The sequence below is a fragment of the Sinohyriopsis cumingii genome, chromosome 10 (assembly GCF_028554795.1).
Source record: "Sinohyriopsis cumingii isolate HCF-2022 chromosome 10, ASM2855479v2, whole genome shotgun sequence".
NCBI lineage: Eukaryota > Metazoa > Mollusca > Bivalvia > Unionida > Unionidae > Sinohyriopsis > Sinohyriopsis cumingii.
The window spans coordinates 38,433,783-38,459,788 of NC_142970.1; the positions used below are offsets into that span (position 1 = coordinate 38,433,783).

At 40.9% G+C, this 26,006-nt stretch overlaps 2 protein-coding genes across 2 annotated transcripts in view; both read right to left on the minus strand.

Moving 5' to 3' along the window:
• Window positions 1–7,009, minus strand: part of LOC149789893 (uncharacterized) — a 162,297-nt gene extending 155,288 nt beyond the window's left edge. The window contains exon 1 of the mRNA XM_089971966.1: window positions 4,830–7,009. Coding sequence (XP_089828092.1) covers window positions 4,852–6,540 — 1,689 coding nt within the window. The 5' untranslated portion in view covers window positions 6,541–7,009 and the 3' untranslated portion in view covers window positions 4,830–4,851. The remainder of the gene's footprint in view (window positions 1–4,829) is intronic.
• LOC149789895 (transmembrane protein 53-B-like) lies at window positions 1,962–24,986 on the minus strand. The gene is made up of 2 exons (XM_089971967.1): window positions 24,807–24,986; window positions 1,962–3,366 (listed from the first exon to the last, which is right to left on the minus strand). The coding sequence occupies exon 2, from the start codon at window positions 3,352–3,354 to the stop codon at window positions 2,524–2,526; it is 831 nt and encodes a 276-aa protein (XP_089828093.1). The 5' UTR covers window positions 3,355–3,366; window positions 24,807–24,986; the 3' UTR covers window positions 1,962–2,523.
• Between the last annotated feature and the right edge of the window lie 1,020 nt (window positions 24,987–26,006).

Genomic DNA, 26,006 nt, shown 5'->3' on the forward strand with positions numbered 1-26,006 from the left:
CAGATGTTAATAAGACTCGTTGAAGACCACTATTCCTATAATCCCCATCGTGTAAAGATGGAAATTAATAACTTAAGAAAGGTAAAGGACAAGATAAGTGGTGTCATGAAAGAGATAAAGGAGGAGAAAGAGGATGAAGAGGAAAGAATAAGAATACGCAAATGGAACGAAAAAATTGAAAAAGAAGAAGAAAATGAAAAGAGGAAGAAAGAAGAAGAGGAAGAGAAGAAGAAAGAAGAGCAGGAGAAAAAAAGAAAGAAAAGAAGAGAAAGAGTGTAGGAGATAAAATAAGAACTTGGTGGAGAAAAAGAAGAAATTAGAAGCAGAAGAAGAAAAACCCAAAGGCCCTTTTCAGGGCCAGCCATATTTCTCGAAAAGAGAATGACTTTTCAATTGCCTACCCCTTTTTTTATTTTTTGTTTTTTTTTTAAAAAAAAAATCCCATGTTAATTTCCCTTGTTGCTAAACAGTCCCACGATTTTTCTCCATGTTAATTTCCCTTGTCGCTCAACAGTCCCACAAATTTTCTCCATGTTAATTTTCCTTGTCGCCAGATTGTCCCACGATTTTTCTCCATGTTAATTTTCCATTGTCGCCAGATTGTCCCAAGGGGGTCTGTAATGCTAATTCCCATTGTCGCTAGGGTATCCCCCTTCACTACTGGCATTGACTTATGATAGTAGGTTGTTTGTGCATTAGGTGCGAATTACCATTGCTAGTACTGCTGAACCTGATCGACGATATCTGACGAAACGATCGGGAATATTGAATATTTGATTCCAGGTTAAAGAAATTCCGGACATGTGTTTAGTTTGGGTGTTATCTTTTGTATTTGAAGAAAATAGCTCTATACACTCCTGCCTGCACAGCGGGAAAGAGAGCGCAGTCCGTAACCAAGAACTTGATAATCCGAAGAGACTACAATAGTGCAAAACAGTGATTTAAAAAGAAACGGAAGCACCAGGTGATGCTGTCATGCCGGCAATCTGAGTTCGATCAGTCACTCGATCATATGATGACATTTTGTTCTAACAGTAACAGAACACCTAAATGAATTTGACATAATTTTTTTTAAAACTATTACCGAGAGAAAGCGACTCATTCACAGGCCCGGCCTAGGGCAAGGCGAACGAGGCAACCGCCTTGTGCCTCTTGCTTTCAGACAATGTAAATTTTTCTGCTTGGGGCCCCACGCTCATCGCTTGCTGCCTTGGACCCCGCACATCCTAGGGCCGGGCATGCTCATTCACGTGCCACTTATTGTATACGTAACTGATTCAATTGTTGTATTTTACAAACGGGAGCTCGTGTTATTATATTCTATATCTCTGCTTATTTCACTGGTATTCCATCCATTCATTTAATATTTTATTTATTAATTGATCCAGGCAATAACACGGTAATCGATCATCTCCTAGATAAAGATAACCAAAAACCTTGGGTGTTGGGGAAGATATCTCTCATCTTGGACAAAGTCTCGTCAAAGAGTGACTTCCTGAAGGAGCACAGCATCTTAGTTCTGTCACATGCTCATTGCAGCTCTGATTTAAAACTGTTTGGCTAATCCCGTTATCAAAGAAATACGGAGTAAGCGGGCGATTTGAAAGCGGCTTGAAGTGCTATTTTCCAGTGTATGAATAACATACTAAACAGTGAATAAAAATAGCATTTAATAACTGGATAATGAGACTTCGAAAGAGTTTAAGGATGCACGGGCAGTACTATGAATGATCGCACTAACACACTGTTCACTAATAAACAAATCGGTTGTACAACACACTAATATTCAGAGCTTCTGAAATACCCCATACGCAAATATACGAACAAATATGCACGACAACTGGAGGGCGCGACAGAGTGGGGTAATAGACACTGGGTCAATTCCTCTTGAACAAAATGAGAAGAAAAACACAACAAACTTTTAAATCTGCTTTTAATTCAATTCAAATACAAAGATTTGAAAACCAATTATCATTTAGCTTTTTTGGCAAGTATTACTCTAAACAACAGATGCAAAATATAAATATTTCGTCTGTTACAAAATTTATACATGATCTTCAAGATTGTAACAATCTGCTTTCTCCCCTTTTCATATTGTGTTTCATTTAGAAATGGACGTTTGAAATTAGTTCTAAATTAATAAATTTCTGTAAATTTTAATCACAATTACAATTACTCAGTTCTGGATTCAAGAACTGAGTAAATAAAATAACCTTTATTACAGCGTGTTTTACGATTATTTGTTTATCATATCTGTACTGATTCCATTTATTTGCTGATCATATCTCTACCGATTCCGATTTTTTGTTCATTATAGCTGTACCGATTCCGATTATTTTTTTATCATATCTGTACCGATTCCGATTATTTATCATATCTCTATCGATTCCGATTATTTGTTCATTACATCTCTACTAGTTAAGATTACTCCCAAGCTTGGAACTAAGAAACCAGTAGACAAGCTTGAAAAATTTGCTCGGGTGAGAAAGAAAAAAAAAGAAACGGAAAGAAACTGCCAATTCATCACAAACGAGCCTTTGGTAAACTTGCCTCAAGTTTCTGCAGAAACTCTTGTAGTACCTGTACGTAATCGTCCCTATGATGCAGAATATTCGCTGCATGTACGGATTTATCCCATCCTTTAGCAGTTACCTGTATCCCCATATTTTTCCAGTTCTCTATCATCTTTTCAAGCTCTTCCCAATCTGACATAGGATCATTACGACAGTAAAACATCAGCGTCATGACCGGAAGTGGACGCGTCTTGAACAATTCAACATGGCTGACGAAGAATGGAATCGTCCAAGGATAAGATATTCCATAAAATAAGACCATCATCCATGGTATAACAGCTCTTGCGATTCTATTCTGCGTCACGCCATTAGCAATGCCATTAGACATTCGCTGAAAAGAACCAAATGTTAAGCTGTCAAAAACTATTGCACAAATTCTTCTCCTAACCCCGTCAAATGTCTGCGGCTGTTCGTACAAAACCTTCAGAAGCACTGTGTACATGTAAGCACCAATAGAAAACGCATGGATAAGAAATCGGTCATAAATGCCACCGTCTAACACAAGGTATTTTAGAAGATTATCAACAACTTTTTCGCAATTTCTAGGCCAGAGAAAGTACTTGATATAGCCAGGTATGAACAGAACGTCGTATCCTTTGTTGTGATAGAGTTCGCAGTATTTGTCTACTGCAGCTGACGAAGCATTATACCATCCAAATAAGAGGACTAATGTAGACATCTGGTTTTCGTCATGTGCATTCACTGACTTCACCACCTCTCGCAGAATAAAGTCACCACTTCTCACGGTGCTTATCTTGAGAAATGCGTCTCTGTTATTCATGTCTGAGAAAGCCTGAAATGGAATGTCTTATATATATATATATATATATATATATATATATATATATATATATATATATATATATATATATATATATATATATATATATATATATATTTAAAGCCAGCATAGCAATGAATATAACGAATGAGATATCGTCCGTAACTACAACAAAGGGCTTTAATGAGGAGAACAGTAGCGGTTAAACAGTCAATGCGTAAGACTAACCACTTTTAGCGTCATTTTCTGTTTAGTTACATTACTCCTGATAAGACTGTACGCGACAGTGTTTCCCTTTACCCTCATTTGTGCTTCAGAGACCCCACATTTTTAATTTGATCGCAAGTTTTGATACCAAGGGTTGGTTTTTACTCAGTCTGATCCCCCCCCCCCCCCAGTTTTAACACCATGAAGATTTTTGACTCTCACCCTTGCACCCCGGGGGGTGGGGGATACACTGCACGGTGAGTACAAAACAGAAAACACCGGGCGATGCTTTATGCCCTGGAGTATCATATGCCGTCCTGTGTTTGTTGACAATTTCTTCAACGTTACCAAAGTGGACCATAAGTAGTAAAGTGGGATACCCTAGCGACAATGGGAATTTGCATTACAGAGACCCCTGGGACACTCTGGCGACAATGGAAAATTAACATGGAGAAAAATCGTGGGACACTCTGGCGACAATGGAAAATTAACATGGAGAAAAATCGTGGGACACTCTGGCGACAATGGAAAATTAACATGGAGAAAAATCGTGGGACACTCTGGCGACAAGGGAAATTTAACATGGAGAAAAAAATCGTGGGACAATCTAGCCTCAAGGGGAATTGAACATGGAAAAAAGTCTTGGGTCACTCTAGCCTCAAGGGGAATTGAACATGTTTTTTTTTTTTTTAAATTTGTTTTTAAAAAAGGGGTAGGCAATTTAAAGGCTATCTCTTTTCGAGAAATATGGCTGGCCCTGAAAAGGGCCTTTGGGTTTATGTTAATGTATTCATTAACATAAAGGGCACCGCATTGGTCTTCTTCTTGTCCTTAGGCTGCGACTTACTGTTGGTCCGTAAATCAGCACTCTTTTCAGGCATCCTTGTCTTTCAACGTAGATCCTACGTATCCACAGGCTGGTGTTTGTCCTGTGGACAACGGTCCACTTGGATCGGACATACATGAGCATGTCCGTCCTGAACATCATGGAAGACACAAGGGTGGATGACTCAACTGTGGTCCACATCTTGAAACGACGAGAACAGGTGAATCAATGCAGTGAACTGCGCTTACACTGGACAACAAATTTTTACAAAAGTCATGTTACTGAAATAAAATTAGTCAATTCTTATCAATTTTTATGTGCTGAACACGAATATGACAGTCAAATTGCAAAATTGGCTCTAGTTTTTTTGTAATCTGCAAGAAATTAATGTTTACATAACGAAATGCATTCCAATAGTAAAAGGTCAACTGTAACAGCCTACCTATAAAAAATCAAGTCATTGACTACATCTTAGATTTCTTCGCCTGTCTCTTGTACAGCTGTTCGGGAGCATCTCTGAGGAGTGTCCAGCAGTAGTCAGCCAGCATTGTAGTGGACCATTTTCCCTGGTATCTTTGTTCCATTGTTGCGATATCTTGATGAAAACGTTCGCCGTGTTCATCACTAACAATACCACAGTTGCTAGGAAAGAAATCCAAATGGGAATGAAGGAAGTGAATCTTTAGAGACATATTGCAGCCAAGTTTCTTATACTTCATCAACATGTCTTCTACTAGTTCCTTATAGTTTTCTGCCCTAACATTTCCGAGGAAGTTTGTAGAAACTAGGCGAAAAGCATTCCATGCTTGTTTCGCGTCACCTTCCAGCAAGTTGTTGAACCGGTCATCTTTGAAAAGCTCTCGAATCTGAGGACCCACAAAAACTCCCTCTTTAATCTTTGCTTCGCTGAGTCGAGGGAATTTTTCATGCAGGTATCGGAATGCTGGCAAAGTCCGGTCAATGGCTTTCACGAAGTTCTTCATCAAACCTAGTTTGATGTGAAGGGGTGGTAGCAAGATTTTCTGAGCCTCAACCAGAGCTGGGTGTTGGATATTCTTCTCTCCAATGGCTACATTCTGCCTGTGAGTCCATTCCTTCCTCGTGTAGTGCATTTCCCTTGCTCGGCTATCCCACTCGCATAAGAAACACATGTATTTTGTATATCCTTGCTGCAGTCCCATTAAAAGGGCAACTACCTTCAAATCACCACAGAGGTGCCAGCTGTACTTGTTATACTCAATGGAATTCAGTAGCTGCCTTAAGTTATCGTATGTCTCTTTCATGTGGACAGCATACGCTACTGGAATAGATGGAAGAATGTTTCCATTGTGCAAAAGCACAGCCTTGAGACTCAGTTTCGAAGAGTCCACAAATAGTCTCCATTCTTGTGGGTCATGAGTGATTTTTAAAGCATTCATGAGGCCCTCAATATCGGAACAGAATATCAGATTACTTTCCTTTCTGAAGAAAGGCTCCAATTGCTGGTGGCGCTTTCGATATGCAGTAATTGTGACATCTTCTTCTAGAAGATTCCATTGTTGGAGTCTTGATCCTAGCAATTCTGCCTTGTTCTTTGATAAGTCCAAATCACGAATCAGGTCATTTAGTTCTTCCCGTGTTATTCTGTGTGGGGTTGATGATGCACCACAGTGAAAATCTGGATCACTGCATGCTGATGGACCAGGAGAAGAACAGGTCGACTCACCTTTGTCTTCGTCAGATGAATCAAGAGAATATTCTGCTGGAGGTTCTGGAATAGGAAGTCCCTCACCATGTGGAACTGGTCTCAATGCAGACGGAATGTTTGGGTAGACTATTCTCGACTTCTTTCGCTTCGTTATTCCGCCGGAAAGAGGAGGAACCAAGCAGAAGTAACAGTCATTTAGGTGGTTGCTTGGCTCTCTCCACACCATTGGGACTGCAAACGGCATTGATGACCTTTTGCAATTCAACCACTGTGAAAGCTGTGTTGTACATGTAGCACAGCATATATGCGGAGCCCAAGGCTTGTCTTGGTCACCAACCTTGCATCCGAAGTAAAGATGATATGCCTTCTTCACTTGAGAATTGATACTTTTCTTCTGGTTGGCAAATGTCACTTCCCCACAAATATAACAAAAATTGTCCGCGGTATTAACACACTTTCGAGGCATTACTGTTCTTTATTGTACGTAAATGGATAAAATAATAAGTTTTATGTAACAGTAGCTTGAACTGTCTCGCACAACGTCTAAAATATTTTAAATGCTGAACCTATCTGATTGGGCTTTATATAGTACACTGCTTACGTCAGCTTCAGCAGCCGCCTGGCATTAGTATAATAGGCCTACACATGTATAGTACACTGCTGACGTCAACTTACTTCAGCAGCCGCATGGCATTAGTATTGCATTGCATCAGAAAATGATGCAATCAACTGTGGATGATGTGAGCATGATGGTATTATGCAATGTTACATCATTATTCCGGATGTTGCTGCAGTCCTACTGGAGAAATTTACACAGTGAAACATAGAAAATGAGGTAAATGAATATCTTCAAAACGAGAGCCAATACAAATTTTTCACGGTTATATTCGTGTTCGGCACACCAAAATACTACAGATTAGGGCCTTTTCAAGTCAGTAATGATTTCACTGTTGACCAGTGTTATTTATAGGTAGAGGAAGGATTGAAACGGATTGAGTTCATTCAGCAATCCGAACACGCGTTACAAAATTCAGTCAGCTCGCATCCAATCCGAAGAGAGCAGTCTGTGACGTCACGTGGTCTATATAGATTCGCTAGCGCTTGTGTGCAGTCAATCTATGCGACAGTGATTCAACATGACGGAAACTCAGAAAACGATCCATTGGGGTGCACCAACAGGGGAGACTGCCCAAGGGAACCCGGACTTACTTTCAGAAGAGGTGAATTGGGATTTTGTGGATTTTCTCTCCTCGCAAGAATTTGTTCCGGAACCTTCGTTACCTTCTTCATTACCGCAAGTGGAGAATTTTAGACAGAGACAGAAAGAAGAATTGGAGAAATTTATACAACGACAAAAGGAAGCGGAACAAGCTTTTCTCCTACAGCAACAGCAGCAAGAAGAAGAGGTAAGAAAAAAACAACAGCAACAACAGCAAGAAGAAGTAGCAGCAAAGAAACAGGAGGGTGAAAATCAAACGGTCACGGTACTGTTGGACATTTTAGCGGAGTTAAGAAGTCTGAAACAAATGTATCAGACTTCTTTATTACGACCGAAGAGAATACGACCTTCCCGAGCTAAACACGTTAACCCTGTGACTAAGCCTACCGTACCACCCTTAGTGATTTCAACCCAATCATCATCAACATTACGCAGTCCAGAAGTAGGCCTTGGCCGTGGCAAAGGCATAAGGCAGTTAAAGTTGATTGCTTAAACTCACCCCTACACCATAAAGAAAAAAGGCCCTTTTCAGGGCCAGCCACATTTCTCGAAAAGAAATACAATTTCAATTTGCCAATAACTAAAAAAAAAAATAACCCACCCATTTTACCCTTATAGTACGTGTCTTTTTGTATGAGTGCGTGAGTGTACGTTCTTATTTTAAAATCAAAACTCAAAGACACTTACCTTATATCATTAATTTATTCTTTTCTCCATTGTTACAATCCAATTCACAATTCACAACACAACACTTTAATTAAAAGTTCATTGACTTCTTCTTCCTTCTTCTTTAGTCTCTCTGTTTTTTAAATTTCTTCACCGTCTTTTCCTCATTTTCTTCCCTTCTTCTTTTCTTCTCCTGTTTCTTTGCCTCTTGTAAAAAGAATTGTCTTCTTTCTTCCTCTTCTTCCTCTGAAGAATCCCTCTCTTCTTCCGAAGAATCCATCTCTTCTTCTGAAGAATCCTTCTTTTCTTCTGACTCCTCTTGTTTCTTTTTTGGGCAATCTGGAGACCAATGTCCTTTTTCTTTACAATAATAACAGGTATCTTGACTTTTGTCTTTTTTAGTCCCTGTTTTTGTACTTTTTTGACGGTCTGGACACTCTGAAGACCAATGCCCTTTCTTCTGACAGATATAGCAAGTATCTTGACTTTTATCTGGAAAGGAAGGAGAGTAGTCCGTAGGCTGGTCTGAAGAGAATTTTCTAATGACCCCTCGCAAAGCTCTGACGAAACGTTCGATTTGGTTAGTCTCTTCCATCGTTGTGCTCAGCTTGAGAGTGAAATGAATAGTGAAACGACAAGACACACACCCTTTTATATACGCTGGTCTGCCATGACTATAAATTAGTCTATGGTGTTTAAACTTGAGTCATTTGACGTTTTGCACTCAAGATGAAACGATCCTATTCATTCGAGAAGAAAGAAGAAGAAAGTAAGAGGCAGAAACGTGATCTATCGCCTCGTACCAGGGCTGAAATCTTGGCACAAATTCATGCCAGTGATTTTGAAGAGGACATGAGTGAACCAGAATTTGAAACCTCTAAACCAAGTTCACCACCCTTAGTCAACCCTGAAAAGTACTATTCCATTCGAGAGACGGAAAGGGGCTCCTCTAGAAAATTTAGAACCACGGCTTATAACTGCACGGTGAAGTTTAAAGATTTCAATGCCGACGTACCCTTGGAGAAAGCAGAAGGGTTCATCACCGAGATGTGGGATTCTTTGCTCACTGCACTCAAGCGACAATGTCAACCCAAAGAAGACGATCGCTTGACACTATCCATAGATCACGACGGTTTGAAATCCCCTGTTTGGATCGAGTTTAGCAGACCCGCAGAACTGACCCCTTCCAAAGTCATGGACAAGATTCAACACGTACAACAATCTAATGACCAGTTTGACATCACCGATGGTAAAGCCACACTGAAAATGGCCCACGTCTCTCTTCCTCAAGGGACTGGACGCAAAAAGATGTTACTGGTGGACGAACTTCGCAACACCAAAACAAGTCTCGTCCGAATTAACAACCCTCAAGACCAGATGTGTTTAGCCCGAGCCATCGTGGTGGGACGAACCTATGCCAACAAGAACGACACGGCAGAATGGAAAAGAGCCTGGAAAACTATTCAACGATCCGATCGAGCTAAACAACGAAACGAAGCAGAACTCCTGTTGCAACAAGCTGGCCTGTCCAAAGACACACCCTGTGGCATTCCTGAGATGCAAAAATTGCAAGATGCCCTAGCTCCACGCTACACCTTGAAAGTGCACCCTCAAGAAATGCGTGGGTCTCTGTTGTTTCGAGGGCAAGATTTTAAGGACGGAAAATACATTCACCTTTATCATCACGATGACCATTTCGATACCATTACCAGTATCACTTCATTCCTGCGATACGGTTATTATTGTGAGAAATGTGATTATGGTTATAACAATCGAGAGCAACACAAGTCTTGTGGATCGAAATGCCGAGGATGTTTGGCCTCTCCACCCTGTCTGAGCGAAGAACCAGTGCCTTGTTCAACTTGTTTGCGCACGTTTGTCAGCCCTACCTGTTACCAACAACATCACACCAAGAACTTCTCCGTTGATGACCCCCAAAAGAACTTCCCCAGTAGCAGGACCCTCCAATTTAGCGGCAGTGGCTGCTGCTCACAAAGTACCTTCTCCCAAAATCAAAGTCCATGAAAGATCGGGCATGTTACAAAGTTTACTGGATTTGTCCAAGCAAGAACTGGCTCGATTTAGTCCGTTACGTACCCCTGCACGACGTGTCATGCCTGTCCTCAAACTGATACGACGTAAAGACAATCAGTGGCTACGCGTTCCAGTATAAAAAAAGGCCTGTGACCAAGTAGGGTATCAGTGTTTTTTTGGTGTTCCTGAAGACTCAAAGATGTCACCCTCCAGAAAACCCCAAGGAAAGAAAAGGAAAGGACTGCCACCACGTTTAGCCAAACATGGGGACATGTTATCTGTCCTGTCCAAAGCTTCTCCACCCCTACGAAAAAAACTCATTCAAACGGCCTCCAAAGAGGTCATCGATACCGTGTGCGAATGTTGTTTGAACGTTTTGAAAGGCACGATCCCTTTGTCCAAACACCAGAAACAATGCTTAAGCAAGCATCGTCACGTTCTTCGCCAAATGGTTCGAAAGAAAATTCCCATTCGTCAAAAAAAGAAGATGTTGGTCCAACGTGGAGGCATTTTACCTCTCTTGTTAGGCCCCATACTGAAAGGAGTCTTGGGAACCATGTTGGGAGGACTGATGGGAGCAAGATAAAAAGGCCCTCGGAAGTCCAAAGATCTCAGAATCGACCCCTGACAACCCCATGGAAGGACGAAAACTAGCTTTAGTACCTTACAAACGATGGATGGAATACCATCGGTGGCAAGAACAACGCACCCCGCATTTACCTCCCAATCCCAATTTGAGCGAGATGTCCCAGTTACAACACGAATTGCAGTCCTTGATGGATCGACAAGATTTGTCCGAAACAGAAAAATCGCAAAAGTACGGTCAACTCTTGCAACGACTGCAACTCTTTCACCAGAAAGCTTTAGACGAAACAGCTTTACCCACTCTGAAAGATTTTAAGACCTTGATGAAAAGTCCAGCACCATCACCAGTACCATCACCAGTACCACCACTACCCGTGACCAAGACAGAAAAAGGAGAAGAAGAAGAAGGGTTTCAAACTCCACCAGAAAAAGTACGCAAGTTAACAACACCACCTACCTCCAGAATTGGATGGATTAAAAAGATGATGGCCACCCCTTCTTCATCACAAGAGAAAAAGAAAGTGAAGACAGAAGTGAAGACAGAAGTGAAACAAGAACCGATATCCCCCGCTCAGACATCCTCCTCCTTCTCTTCAACACCTATTGCCGGTCGCACACGCAAAGCATTGCAATCCAAGAAAGTACCCCAAGAGAAAAAGAGTAGCATCCTCCAAGAGTGGGTGTCTTATTAACACACCAACACAAAAAATGGAAAAAGTCTTAGCCAGCATTTACTACGATCCCTCGCATCCTGCAGGTTACGCAGGAATTCAAAAATTGTATCGTGCTGCCAAAAGTCGACTGAAAAGTCTCCGTTTACCTCAAGTGCAACGATGGTTACAAGAACAAGCTACCTACACTTTACACAAACCCATTCGACGCAAGTTTGCCAGAAGTCGCACCCGAGTGGAAGGCATCGATCATCAATGGCAAGCCGATTTAGCCGATGTCTCTCATTTGGCCAGCTACAATCGTGGCTACAAATATATGTTTTGTGTCATCGACGTCTTTTCCAAATTTGTCTGGGTCGTGCCCTTGACTTCCAAATCCAGCAGCGAGTTAGTGCGAGCCCTGCAACGGGTGTTGAAACAAAGTGGTCGTCACCCTCTTCGATGGCAAACGGACAAAGGCACCGAATTTCTGAACCAAGCTTTCCAAAAAGAATTAAAGAAACGTGACATTCATTTTTTTTACTACCGAGAATCCCGAAACCAAAGCCAGCATCGTGGAACGTTTTCAACGCACATTGAAAGAACGCATGTGGAAATATTTTACGCATCACCACATTCTGAAGTACATCGACATCTTACCGCACCTGGTGCAAGCGTACAACCAATCTTACCATCGAAGCATCGGACGTGCCCCGCAAGACGTGACTTCCGACAACGAAGTGTTGGTGTTTGAGCGTCTGTTCGGTACGTCCCCGACGAGGGCTGTCCCCAAGAAAAGTGGAATGTTGGCCGTAGGAGATTGGGTGCGCATTGGCAAAACCAAACGCACTTTCGACAAAGGTTACTTACCTAACTGGACGACCGAATTGTTTCGCGTCACTGGACGAGTGCATGGCCGTCATCCTGCCGTCTATAAATTGGAAGACATGAACGGAGAAGTGCTCAAAGGAACGTTTTATTTGCCCGAGTTACAACGTGTCACCAAAAAAGAAGACGACGTGTACGACATCAAAAGCTTTCTCGAACGCAGAACCCGTAAAGTGGGCAAACGACGTGTCAAAGAAGTCAAAGTACGTTGGAAAGGATATCCACCCAGTTTTGATTCTTGGATCGACGCTTCGCAAGTCATCGACTATAAAAAGAAGTGACCATCATGCCCTTTCACACAGCAGACGCAACTACGTCGACCACTCCTTCTTCTTCACCTAGTTCTTCTGTGCAAGATTTACAAAAACAACCCTTGTGGGTGTGGTGTGGAGAACGTGTGCCTAAAAAGCAAATCGTCTTTTTCTGCCAAATCTTCGTGGTGTATTGTGTCATCGGGGCAGCCATCGCCAATTTGAGTTTGCAACAAGGAGACAAACAATTGTGGACCATTTCATTGAGCAGTTGCATCGGTTACCTGCTTCCTAATCCCTCCCTGAAATTCTCCTCGAACGGGAACCTTGTGTCTAGTGCCAGTGTTAGTCACCACTCCAACCACAATCAGAACCCCATTTTGCGCGGAGACACGCCTCTGACGTCCAGTAATATCCCCTCGGACAGCCACAGAACTCTGGAATTATGAGTCACGAAAACCAATTTTACTTAACCTTACCCAGTGACAGTTCCATGGAGGTGTTTCCCAACAACACGTTGTGCTGTTACACGGCCAAATTACCTCAAGCCATCCCCTTAGATCACGAAGCCCATTGGGAAGTGGCTTTAGTAGAAATGATTCACCCGACCCAAGTCCTCAATGTCCTTCCCAATCAAACTTCTTTTACGGTGGAAGTTCATGACCTACAATTGCAACAGGAATTGAATAAGAGAACCATACCTGACAAGAAAACCTATAATGAAAGCACTCAAAAGTGGACCTACCACTTGTTCATTCCTGCAGGCTATTATTTTAGTGGTCATCATTTGGTCAGCGCCATAGCCTCCAGGTTTAATGGCGTGTTTGGGAAAGCTTTTGAGCAGGTCAACAACAAAAGTGTCACCATGGAGTACCACAAAGTAGCTCGTCGCTTCTTGATGAAATTTGAGCGGAGTAAAACCATGACCATTGTATTTTGTCCTGAATTGTTTGACATGTTGGGCGGTGACATGGAGCTGAGGAAGATAGTAGAACAAAAAGGACAACCCGAATCATCAGGCATTTACGACAACGAGACTTTTGCCAAGTTTTTTCGTACCCCGGTAGAACTGAACCAAGGACTGAATTTGATTTTTGTGTACTCCGATGTGGTGGAGTACAACGTGGTGGGACACACCTCCGTGCCGTTACTGCGTGTCATTCCTTTCAAAGTGGATTCTGCCACGAACGCTGACGAGGAAGGTGGAAACACTTACCACGTCCACCGCGAATTTGTTCATCCTCACTATTTGCCTGTCAGCAAGTCGTATTTGGATACGGTCAACATTACTATAAAAGGAGATTTGGGACAAAATATTCCATTCACCAAAGGAAAAGTCACGGTGAAACTCCATTTTCGAAAACGGTTCTCTCACGATTCGTAAGTAAGTCATGTATCCAGTGTACCGAGGGGTTGCTCGACAGCGAGGACACGGTTTAGGAGACATGTTAAAATCGGCCTTTCGTTCGGTGGCTCCGGTGTTGAAACCGATGGTGACACGCGGATTGCACGCCTTGAAAGATGCGGCACTGACGCAAGGCAAAGAATTTCTCCAAAATGTCATCATCGACAAACAAAACCCTAAAGAAGCCTTCATGAGGGCTGGCAAAAATATCTTGCTGCAAACGGGTAAAGACATTTTAAGCCGACGAGAAACACCTATAAATGCCCTGCACGCTACCGAGTCAGGCATTCAGCAAGGACAAGGCAGAAAGAGACGACGACGAAGAAAACACCCTTTCACTAGACTTCAAGCGAGAAAGGCCAAGAAAAGAAGAAGAACCGTTAGAGACTTAGACGTTTTCGATTATTGAAACACAGAAAAAAAATGATGCACCGAGAATCTTGCGCCTGTTCCAAGACGGAACTGGACCTGTTTGACATGCCCCCTACCATGATGACCATGCAAGAATCCCAGTGGGTGGAATTTCACCCCGTCTCCTCATTGACAGCCTCAGCTCCCATCGAGTTTGAAATCAAAGGACAGTCCGAAGATTACATCGATCTGAATAGCAGTTACTTGTACTTGAAAGTCAAAGTTGTCGAAGAGGACAATTCGCCCCTAGAAAATACTGATGTAATAGCTCCCGTCAACAATTTCATGCATTCCTTGTTCAGTGGAGTGGACTTGTACTTGAATAACAAACTGGTCAGTAGCAGCATGGATACTTACCCTTATCGAGCGTACCTGGAAAATCTCTTGACGTACGGAATAGACGCCAAGAACACTCATCTCAATGCCTGTGTGCTATGGGAAGCTGACGAAGCAGGCCAGTTTGAAACAGTCGAAACTGATGCAACCAAAACAAACAATGACGGATTTGTAGAACGAAGAAACATAATCATAGGACTCAACAAAAGTTTAGAACTGATGGATCGTTTGCATTTGGACATGTGGTTACAAGAGAAATATTTGCTAAACGGGGTCAATGTTCGCCTGAGACTGAATCGCAGCAGTGCCGCTTTCCATTTGATAGGTAATGACGCTTGCAAAACTGTTATCGAGGAAGCCAGGCTCTACGTAAGACGCGTGGAAGTGTTACCCAAAGTAGGTAACGACATCAGTCAAACGTTGAGCAGAACGACCGCCAAGTATCCCATACGACGCGTGGAAGTGAAAACGTTCACCATTCCCTCTAGCCATCATTCCATGATCGAAGATCATCTGTTTCAAGGACAGTTACCCAAACGTTTAATCCTTGGTATGGTCCTGAATTCAGCCTTCAACGGAGCCTTCAAAGAAAATCCTTTCAACTTTCAACACTTTTCAGTGAAGAAAATCGAAGTCAGTCGCGATGGCAAGACCTTGTGTACCCGACCTTTCGAACCTGACTTTGATCCCGAAAAAATGAATTACTTGAGATCGTACTTGTCCCTGTACGAAGCCACCGGCCAGTTAGGAACCAACACCAGTCACGGCATTACGTACGACGATTACGCAGGAGGCTATGCTTTGTGGGCTTTCGATTTCACTCCAGACCAAGGCAGCGACGAGGGACATTTCCACCCTATAAAATCTGGCCAGATTCGTGTGGAACTTCAGTTTGCAAAACCATTGGACAAGACAGTGAATATCATCCTGTATGCAGAATTCGATAATACCATAGAAATCAACAGTTTGAGAGAAGTCATTCTAGATTATTAGAAGCCATGGAAGACTGTTATCCCTCTTTACCTAGTGGAGACACTTTGGAGATGGAATGTGAGGAGACCGTGGAAAAAGAAGAAGTGATCATGATGAAATCGAGATGGCCAGAACAAGAAGCCCATTTAGTCTCCTGTTTTGCCAAACACTTGGTCGAAAAAATGACGGAATTGATCAAGAAAAATTGTTATGGATGTCAAAACGATCATCCCAGTCAAATTCAGCACGATAAATGCCTAATGTTAAGTCAAGAAGAAACATTGGACGAGTATCTGGACGAAGCTTGGAGTCTCATCTCGAACAAAGACGTGTTGCACCAGTGGTATAAAGACTTGCGTGAACATTCTTGTCCACCATTAACCACTCAAGAGATCCATCGTATCGAAGCTCTCCTGAATCAGAGTGAGGAAACAGAACGAATAACCGTTTATTCGTCAGACATTTTCAAGCAAAAAGTCAGGATCGAATTGACGACTTATTATTACCTGTGAAGAAGAAAAAAAGCACACACAAAACATGGATACCTGGGAACTTTATTACCTTTTGAACCACAGTTCGTATACGGCTTCTTGGAATCCTGTCGTCTGTGCTAAAGATGAACTCCCTCATCGCAAACCTAAAGACCATCAAGCTTACGTGATCAACACGGACGACAGTCATCTCCCAGGAACCCACTGGGTAGCCGTTTACTTTCCTCAAGAAGGATGTGTGGAATATTTCGATTCGTACGGATTGCCCCCTTTGGAAGACGATACCATCGACTTTATGAGAAGAAATGCTCAGACCACCCGATTCAATAATGTGAAATTACAAGGCACATATTCCTTGGTGTGTGGACAATATTGTGTGTATTTTCTGCATCATCGCAGCCTGGGCTATTCCTTAGAACATTTAGTGACTCATTTCGATCCTCGTTCTTCTACTAGAAACGATGTGAAAGTAGATCGATGGTTTTGTGACCATTATGCTTATCTTTTGTCTCAAGCTAGGAAACGTAGTGCCCATCAATGGCCTAATGATTTCCAACAGTGGAAATCACAACGTTGTCAGCCCTGTTCAAAGTAGACTGTTAATTGAGAAAAAATGTTTGTGATTTGAAAAAATTGTTTGATGTTATATTGTTGGATTATTGTTAAAAATGTTAGAGTTGTTGTTTTGTGTTAAGTGATTTTTGAATAAAAAATGTTGTGTTTTGAAAAAAAATGCCTGTGTCTTTTGTTTAGCTATAAGAATGTTGGATTCATGCTCTTTCATTTCTTACTATCCCTCTCATGACACTCACTGAACGTTGCGGCTCGAAAACCGTGTGGGGGGATGTTTTCCTTCACGTCCGCGCTTTGACTTTAAGAACCGGGGTTGTTTCCAGTCTAAACATCCATTGTCGACTCATCCTCCTAAGAAGATGTGCTCCAAACTAACTAAGCTCAACGAAGACTACGTGAATTTGCATAGGGTCAGACACAGTCTGATACCGAAGCCAGAAGAAATAGAGAATGTGAGAATGCTAAAAGTCACTGAAGACCTGATAGAAGAGCTCTTCAGAGAAGAAATGAACAGGGAGAAAGAAGAATGGACAGAGAAGTACAGACTTCAGAGACAGCAACAACAGCAGCAACAGCAGCAACCTGAACCTGACAGAGGCTTTGTCGATTGCCGTATCGACACCAAAGAGTTCTTCTTCTCTTTCCGAAGAAGCAGACCTATCGCCAGAAAGTCTATCCTCAGAGGACATCGCATTCCTAGAAACTAAAAAAAGATTGCCATAGCAAACAAAAAAAAAAAACAGCCCTTTTCAGGGCTACCCAATACTCTAGAAAAGAAATAACGATCAATTTGCCAATGTGTGTAGGTAGAGTAGTGTGAATATAAACACTAACTCTTTTTTTTTAAAATGTGAGGGTATGTGTTTGTGAGTTTGTGTGTTTGTGTTTGTAAGAGCTCACGTAAGTTGGTGTGGATAGTAGATTAAAATCATGTTTTTTTTGGTGTTTGAAGTGTAGATTTGGGGTTAGATTGGATTGCTTTGCGTATGTGGATAGTCTATTGAAGTGATTTATTAGAAAATTTAAAATAGTGATGGGTAGCATAAAAAGTGAGTGAGTGTTTCTTTTAGGTCCGCGCGTTGTTGTTTTTTTTGGTCATAATCTTGGGAAGATCAATTTTATGTTTTTAGGGGATGTTTTCCATCACGTCCGCGCTTTCAGTATAAATTGAAACTCGCTCAGCAGTCTAGCTACCCTTGTTGATTGATCAACACCGCCAGAAGAATGAACACGAGAATTGTGAAACTGTTAGAACTCCAGATGCACCTGGAATATGCCAGGCGCATAGTAAATGAACTATCAGCGGAGGCTATCGTAGAAGAAGCAAGAATAAAGGAGGAAGAGGAGGAGAGAAGAGAGAGGGAAGAAGAGGAAAAGAAAATAGGAGAGAGGATGTCGTACAATATTCCCGAGACAGAGGATTGGGGTGCTGAAGCGAATCATCCCGCCTCTGCACTCTCAAGACAAAAAGTAAAAAGAGACTGGAGTCAAAGATGTGTGTGTGGCGCCAGGCCTGGAAGGTGCAACCATTAGATAGGTGCATCTGGAGTTAAAAAAAAACCAACAGCCCTTTTCAGGGCTACCCAATACTCGAGAAAAGAAATAACTATTAATTTGCCAATGTGTGTAGGTAGAGTAGTGTGAATATAAACACTAACTCTTTTTTCATAGTGTTAGTGTATGTGTTTGTGTGTTTGTGTTTGTGTGTTTGTGTTTGTAAGGGCTTGCGTAAGTTTGTGTGAATAGTAGATTATGGGTTTCGTAGCGTATGTGGAGAGTATAGTTAGGGTTTTATTATATGAAATGAGAAAGTAGGGGGATGTTTTCCTTCACGTCCGCGCGTTGTTGTTTTTTTTGGTCATGATCTAGGTAAGATCAATTTTATGTTCTTAGGGGATGTTTTCCATCACGTCCGCGCTTTCACTATAAGAACCCACCAAGTTTGTCGTTGGAACCATTCTACGGAAGAACCCAAGAAAATGAGTATTGAACTATTTAATGAGCTAAAGGATAGTTGGTACTGGATGACAGATGCAGCCTATGTGGTGGAAAGGCTAGAGAAGGAGTGGATGCATGAAGTTACTAAGGACTTTGTCAAAAGTCAAGTGACGAGTCTAAAACTTGCCAGGGATCTGATTGTGGACATGATTGAAGAGGAAGTTAAAAAGTTAAGAGGCTTCATAAAACTTGACTATGTGAAAGTAGGTAAACTGAAAGAGGCCCTTGATTATGCTATTGAAGTGAGGTGTTTTTTAAAAGATATTTTGGAGTGGACTGAGTGGTCCTATGTGAAATGGGGTTTAAACCAAATGATGAAAGCAGAGGAGATGATGAGGAAAGTGATGAGAGAACAAGTCAAGATAATAAAAGAAAAGTGGTCAAAGGAAAGAAAAGAAGAAGAAAATAGAAAAAAAAGGATGAACTAGAAAAACTGAACACAAACTGGATGAAAATCCAAGAGAAGTTCCGGGCCATGGGCCACCCGGACTGGCTGCCGGAAACAGAAAAGAAGAAGAAGAAAGGAATGATGGACAAAATAAGAGGATGGTGGAAAAAGTTAAGAAGTTAAAAGAAGAAGAAGAAAAAACCCAAAGGCCCTTTTCAGGGCCAGCCATATTTTTCGAAAAGAGATAGCCTTTAAATTGCCTACCCCTTTTTTAAAAACAAATTAAAAAAAAAAAAAAACCATGTTCAATTCCCCTTGAGGCTAGAGTGACCCAAGACTTTTTTCCATGTTCAATTCCCCTTGAGGCTAGATTGTCCCACGATTTTTTTCTCCATGTTAAATTTCCCTTGTCGCCAGAGTGTCCCACGTTTTTTCTCCGTGTTAATTTTCTATTGTCGCCAGTGTCCCACGAGTTTTCTCCATGTTAATTTTCCATTGTCGCCAGAGTGTCCCACGATTTGATTTTTCTCCATGTTAATTTTCCATTGTCGCCAGATTGTCCCAGGGGTCTCTGTAATGCTAATTCCCATTGTCGCTAGGGTATCCCACTTTACTACTCCCATAGATTTCGCAAAGATAATCCTTACCGGTACTTTCATTTCTAAGTTCAGAAGAAAATCCGTATTTACAATTATTTTTTTTTTAACCGATGCTATTTTGGAACCAAAGTCAACAGTAGAGGAAGACATACGGAAGCAAGGTCGGGTTGTCAGTGTAATCTTGAATGTGAAATATATACGCAGTTTTAGCTGATCTTTCCAAATTATGTTTTATAAATGGAAATATATTATCCAATTTCGAAAAAATGTTGCTGTCCTGCTCATACACGTTCCATTCAATTACTGATGACTCAAAAACGAAGATAAGACAATTGATTTAGCTTACACATTTAAATACTTGCCTCTAATGTGTATACCGTCATATTGTTAAAACAACATGTTCATATACATGGTTTTTAATGATGAGTTTATATATGAGAGACATGATTTATCAAACTTGCATTGAAATTTCATAGACATGGTTTTTCAAAATGTCAAAATTTAACATTGTTCTGGATATTGGATAATCAACTTAATAATAATAATAATAATAATAATGATGACTTTGTATAGCGCCTAATCTTTAGAAGCTCTAAGCGCTTTACAACATTAGACAACACCTTTAAGATAAAAGACATATAATGATATGATTACAAAAACAAACACCATGAAATTAGAAAACATTAAAAAACAGCTGAGAATATTTAAGGTAGGAAATATTATTAGGTATTTAAGTTTGTTCTTGCAGTTGAAATAAGTGAGTTTTGAGAGCCCTTTTGAATGGGATCACTGTGTCTTTGTGTCTAAGTTCAGTGGGCAATTCATTCCACGTTGCTGAGCCCTGGTATGCAAAAGAACGCTGTCCATATGACTTTGTTTTCATAGTGGGAATAATGAGTATACGATTGTCAGAAGAGGAGCGTAAGTATCTTGCTGGTGTGTACACATGGGTGAGGTCGGATAGGTATGTTGGACTAGATTCCGACAGTGAAACGTAGCACAGAGAACACATTTTGTGTTTAATTCTGGATCGAATGGATAGCCAGTGTAGGGTACAGACCTGCGGGGAGGTGTGCACTGATCGTGGTACTCTAAGTATGATCCGAGCAGCTGTGTTTTGAACTTTTTGAAGTTTCTGGAGCAGATATTGAGATGAACCAGACAGACTTGAGTTACAGTAGTCCAGTCTTGAAAGTACTAATAAACACACAAGTGTTTTAGTGGCATCAACTGAAAGATATTTGCGAATTGAACTGATGCGTCTCAGCTCAAGATATGCAGCCTTGCATCTGTTCATGACATGTTGGTGCAATGTGAGAGTAATGTCCAGAGTAACACCTAGGTTTCGTACTGATTGTGTGAATTTAATGTTGGTGCTGCTGATATTTATTGTTTGAGGTAAAGGATGTGAATGAGAAAGTCTTTGTGTTGTAATCCGAATGGCCTCAGTGGTATCATCATTCATCTGCAGCTTATTACATGTCATCCATGATTTCACATCAGACATACACCTCTCGACACCTTGGATGGTAGCATCAACTTCAGTTGGGTGGCTAGATTTGTATATTTGGGTGTCATCAGCGTACAATTGGTGAGACACTGGGTGATGATATATGACACTTGAGAGCGACTGAGTGTACAGAATGAAGAGAACAGGTCCTAGAACAGAGCCCTGTGGAACACCACAACATAGATTAACTGGGCTGGAGTGTATTCCATTTGCAGATACAATTTGTGTCCTGTTGACCAAGTAGGACTTGAACCACAGTAAGGCTGTATCATGAATGCCAAATGCATGCTGGAGACAGTGAAGTAATATATCATGGTCTATTGTGTCAAATGCTGCAGACAAATCAAGGAGGGTGAGGACTGTAATATTTCCACTATCCAACGCAGAGAGAATGTCATTAACTACTTTTAGAAGAGTAGTTTCAGTACTGTGGCAAGGGCGATATGAAGATTGTACATTGCTAAAAAGACTGTTTGAATTTAGGTGAGATACAAGCTGGGATAGAACAACCTTTTCTAAGATTTTTGATATGAATGGGAGATTAGAAACTGGGCGGTAGTTCTTTAAATCGTTATGGTCTAGTGTTGGCTTCTTCAGCAGAGGCTTTACAATGGCAGTTTTGAAAAAATGATGGAAATTCCCCGAACGAGAGAGAGGTATTAATAACATCAGTTAGTGAAGGCAATACTGGATCTAAGCACTCAGGCAGCAGTGATGATGGAATTGGATCAAGTTCACATGACTTTGGTGCACTCTTCATCACGATTGTACGTACGAAATCCATAGAGACAGGTTAAAATGCTGCTAATGGTTGCCGCTCAAATTATGTATCCCAACTGTATGGTGACGACGAGTCAATTGAAATTGCGGTGTCAAGCCAGTACGTAATACATTAATAACAAGGTTTATAAGTCTGCTGCATAGCCTATCAGGTACTGTGTGTGTGTGTGTGTGTGTGTGTGTGTGTGTGTGTGTGTGTGTGTGGATTTTTAAAGTAGCTTTAAAAAAAATTCATTCATATTGCTACGACGTCTGCAGTGTGACAGTTTATAGTGATGTCTAGCACTGGGGCATCATGTCACAGACGTGTAGCATGATGTCACATCCAATCACATTATCCTGACACCAAGACGACCAGTCCTAACACTAATCTCTTAATGCTGAGCGCCAAGCGAGGCTTCTGTTATTACCATTTTTGTAAGTCTTTGGTATGACTCGGCTGGGGATCGAACCCACAACCTCCCGCATCCGAGACGGACGTTCTAACCACTAGACCACCGGAGCGGTACCAATATTATTACCACAGTCGCTAATTTTATCAACCAATCAAATGAAGTCTTACATCTTCGCGCTTAGAAACAGAGCACTGTGAATGAAGAGCATAAATGTGTACCGAACGATTTGATTCACTTTCAGATTTTTTAAGGCTGCATTTCCATTCGCTAATTCAAAGGTCACCAGAACACGACCCTGCAGCGGTTGTCGTCAGATCTTCACGTAAGACAGCGGAGATCCGATTTTAATCAGACTGGAATATTCACATAGATTTGAAAAGATGAATCTTCATACTCCCAAATTTTCAGCGGCATTGGTTAATACAGGTGTGGTCATAGCATCAAAGAGTTTGAAAGCTTCTGTCACAGAAAATTTATTTCGAATACTACTCATGGAATGTACAGACTTGTTTGCTTGAATTGTGAGCTTTTGTTCTGTCCATTTAAATTTAGTTGTGAAATATAATCCCACGTGTTTATATCCAGATACGGTTTGGATTTGTTTACCCTTGGTAACCCTTGTAATACCGCCATGTGCGTGTGTGTATGTGTATGTGATTCGGAAATATTTTTAAAAAAATTCAGTCATACCGCTACGATGTCTGCAGTGTGGCAGTTTAAAGTGATGTATAGCACTGGGGCATCAAGCTGCAGACATTTAGCATCATGCCCCACCCAGTCACATTATCCTGAGCAGTCCTAACACTAACCTCTTAATGCTGCGTGCCTCGCAAGTACCATTTTTATAGGTCTTTGATATGACTCGGCCGGGGTTCAGACCCGCGACCTACCACATAGGTGGCGGACGCTCTAACAACTAGACCACAGAGCGGTTACCACCATTCGTTACCGTTAAGAAATTCGCTGACTTTGAATACATTAACTTTAGTTTTACTTAAATTAACACTCATTCACACTGTTTTCAGAAAATGACTCTACAATACTAATTCGCCTTTATTGTTGTAGGGCCTAAATTCATCAGAAGATAGACTATACATGGCGGCCAGTATAGCTGGTGGAGGAAGAACCATCGAGACTCGAACCCACACAGACAGAGGTGAGATGGCAGTGATCAGGAACGGTGAGCGCGTTAGACCACTCGGCCACTCGGGGCCACAATTCGCTTTTGTAAAGAACCGGGTGTATCAGTACAGTCTGCAACGTAATCAGCATACAAAAGCGCAATAATGTCAAATATTTCTTGTGTAATAAAGATACTAGTATGCCAATTTTACCAGAGGTCTGATACTAAATCATTTAAAATAGATTGAACAGAAGATGGTTTAAATTCACTGACTTTGTTACGGATTTGTTTATTGGTAATGGATATTTGGAACAGAATACACTCTGGTTTCGTTTGGGTGTACATCATTGCATGAGGGTGGTTTATCTATGGCCTACTTGTGATAATTTTTTTCTTAGATAATGCACTGATACAGACACACACACTCTCTCTCTCTCTCTCTCTCTCTCTCTCTCTCTCTCTAACAAAACAACACTTATGTACATTCTTTTGCTGTTGCTGGACATTAACCCGTATTCATACTGATACCAATGTCATGGAATCATGAAACGCACATGCATATATAAGGGTGCATGTAAATGATGGAGTGAGCGGGAAGAATGGATTCATTAAAAGATAACTCAGTTAACTCGATAGTGTCGAGTCATATGTTGGCTTTGACCCGTTTCTATATTCGTTGATTTTCCATCTTAAGTACACGTCTCACAGTTATTAAATATATACATGTATGTAACACTGGAAATAACAACGAATATCCTTCGCGGATTGTAAAATAAGGTGTGGAACAAATGATTATTCACATCTATCCCACAACCGAAAAATAAAACAGTCTGTCCTTTACGGCTAGAGGGTTTGTTTTGCTGATGTGATCTTGCCCGTTCAAGGTCCGAAAAGTAAGGACATTGACCTGTGGGATAAAGTCCAGGCATCAACAATATTCTTTGTTTCCTCTAATATAATAATGCTTACCATTGTCGTTATATTGTTATTGTTATGGGTTTAACGCCATTTTTCAGCACATGGTACGCTATACATGGCCGCCAGTATAAATGGTGGAGGAAGAACCCGGGAAAACCCTGGAAAGTATCACAGACCCACGAGAAGCTACTGGCAAGCTTTCTTACGTAGCCACATTGGCCTAACCCGAGACTCGAACCGACGCAGACGGCGGTGAGATGCCAGTGATCCGTAACGGTGAACTCTTTAGACCACTCAGTTACTACCCCTCCCCCACGGTCATCATAAATGATAAAGGCTTGTCGAGATATGGGTAAATACCATATGGTTTGAAACTTACATTACACACACACACACACACACACACACACACACACATATATATATATATATATATATATATATATATATATATATATATATATATATATATATATATATATATATATATACTTTATTATTAGTAGTAGTAGTAGTATGCAGAATGTAATTTCTCCTTACCTACAGTTGTGTTCCACGATGAATATGCATAAATTTTCTTTCAGTCAGGAACATGAATATTCATTTACTTGTTATTTTGTGTCAGAAAACTATAGAAGAAACGACATATTGAACTTTGAGGGAGAAATGTACAAAATATAGAACGTTGACCTTTAAGCTAAAGATAAAATCACCTCTTGCAAAAAGATCGTCGGCTGAATCTGCTATAAATATAACCAACTATTACGGCGATCTGGTTAGTAAACTTATGACAAGCCATTGAGATAATAAGTGGTAACACTAAACGATCTTTACGCCCGCGTGTGCTAAGAAGAAAGAGATAATTGGCCTTTTCACGTAATTCTAACCACACAACATTCATATTTCACGTTCTGGATGCTCGAAAGCTTGACATTCGAGAAATGATATTGGAAAGTGGATTTTACCGCACTATTTCTTACTAATGTAACATTTTATGATCCCAACGGTTCCCCATATACACTTGGTCTGGTGTGCAATGACGGAGACAACAGATCAATGGCGTATCAACAAAGACCACATTGTTGAGTTAGAAGTGTAGGTGATTGGATAAGTGGACATCTGAATCATACATTGTACTAATTATATGAAAAACAGCCAAGAAATGGTTAGTAATGAAAATTATAATTTTATTAAAAGCAAACTCTGTAAATTAAAAAAGAGACAATATGCTATTGACCCAAATTTAGTATTTTTTAAGAAGAAAAAAATACGGTATGTACCAGAGTAGGTCGTACGATTCGAAACATCTGGGCACGCATGACACCACAATACTGCACATATACAGTCCAAAACGACTAGAGTATGAACCACATTTCATATGAAATAACGAAGCATGAAAGAAGAAAGAGTAGCAGTCATCTAGTTTCTAACTAAACGTGTCTAAATCAAAGTCAGTAATTCATATCACGCGAAGCAAATTTAAGCACGACCAGGACAGACAAAATCTGGTTAGTGGGTGTCAACGTACATCCATGCATGCATGCATGCATACATACATACATACATACATACATACATACATACATACATACATACTCTCAACCGTCGAGTACTCACCTTTCATCCTCGATTTTGATTTTGAATGTCAAACATATTTGGTACCTTTTGATCGTTGGTTGGATTCATTTGATGTACTAACGTATTTTATTTGCATTAAACAAACTGTATGTCATTTGCATG

Coding starts and splice junctions, on each gene's coding strand:
- LOC149789895 (XM_089971967.1), bottom strand. CDS start 3,354: ATGAATAACAGAGACGCATTTCTCAAGATAAGCACCGTGAGAAGTGGT.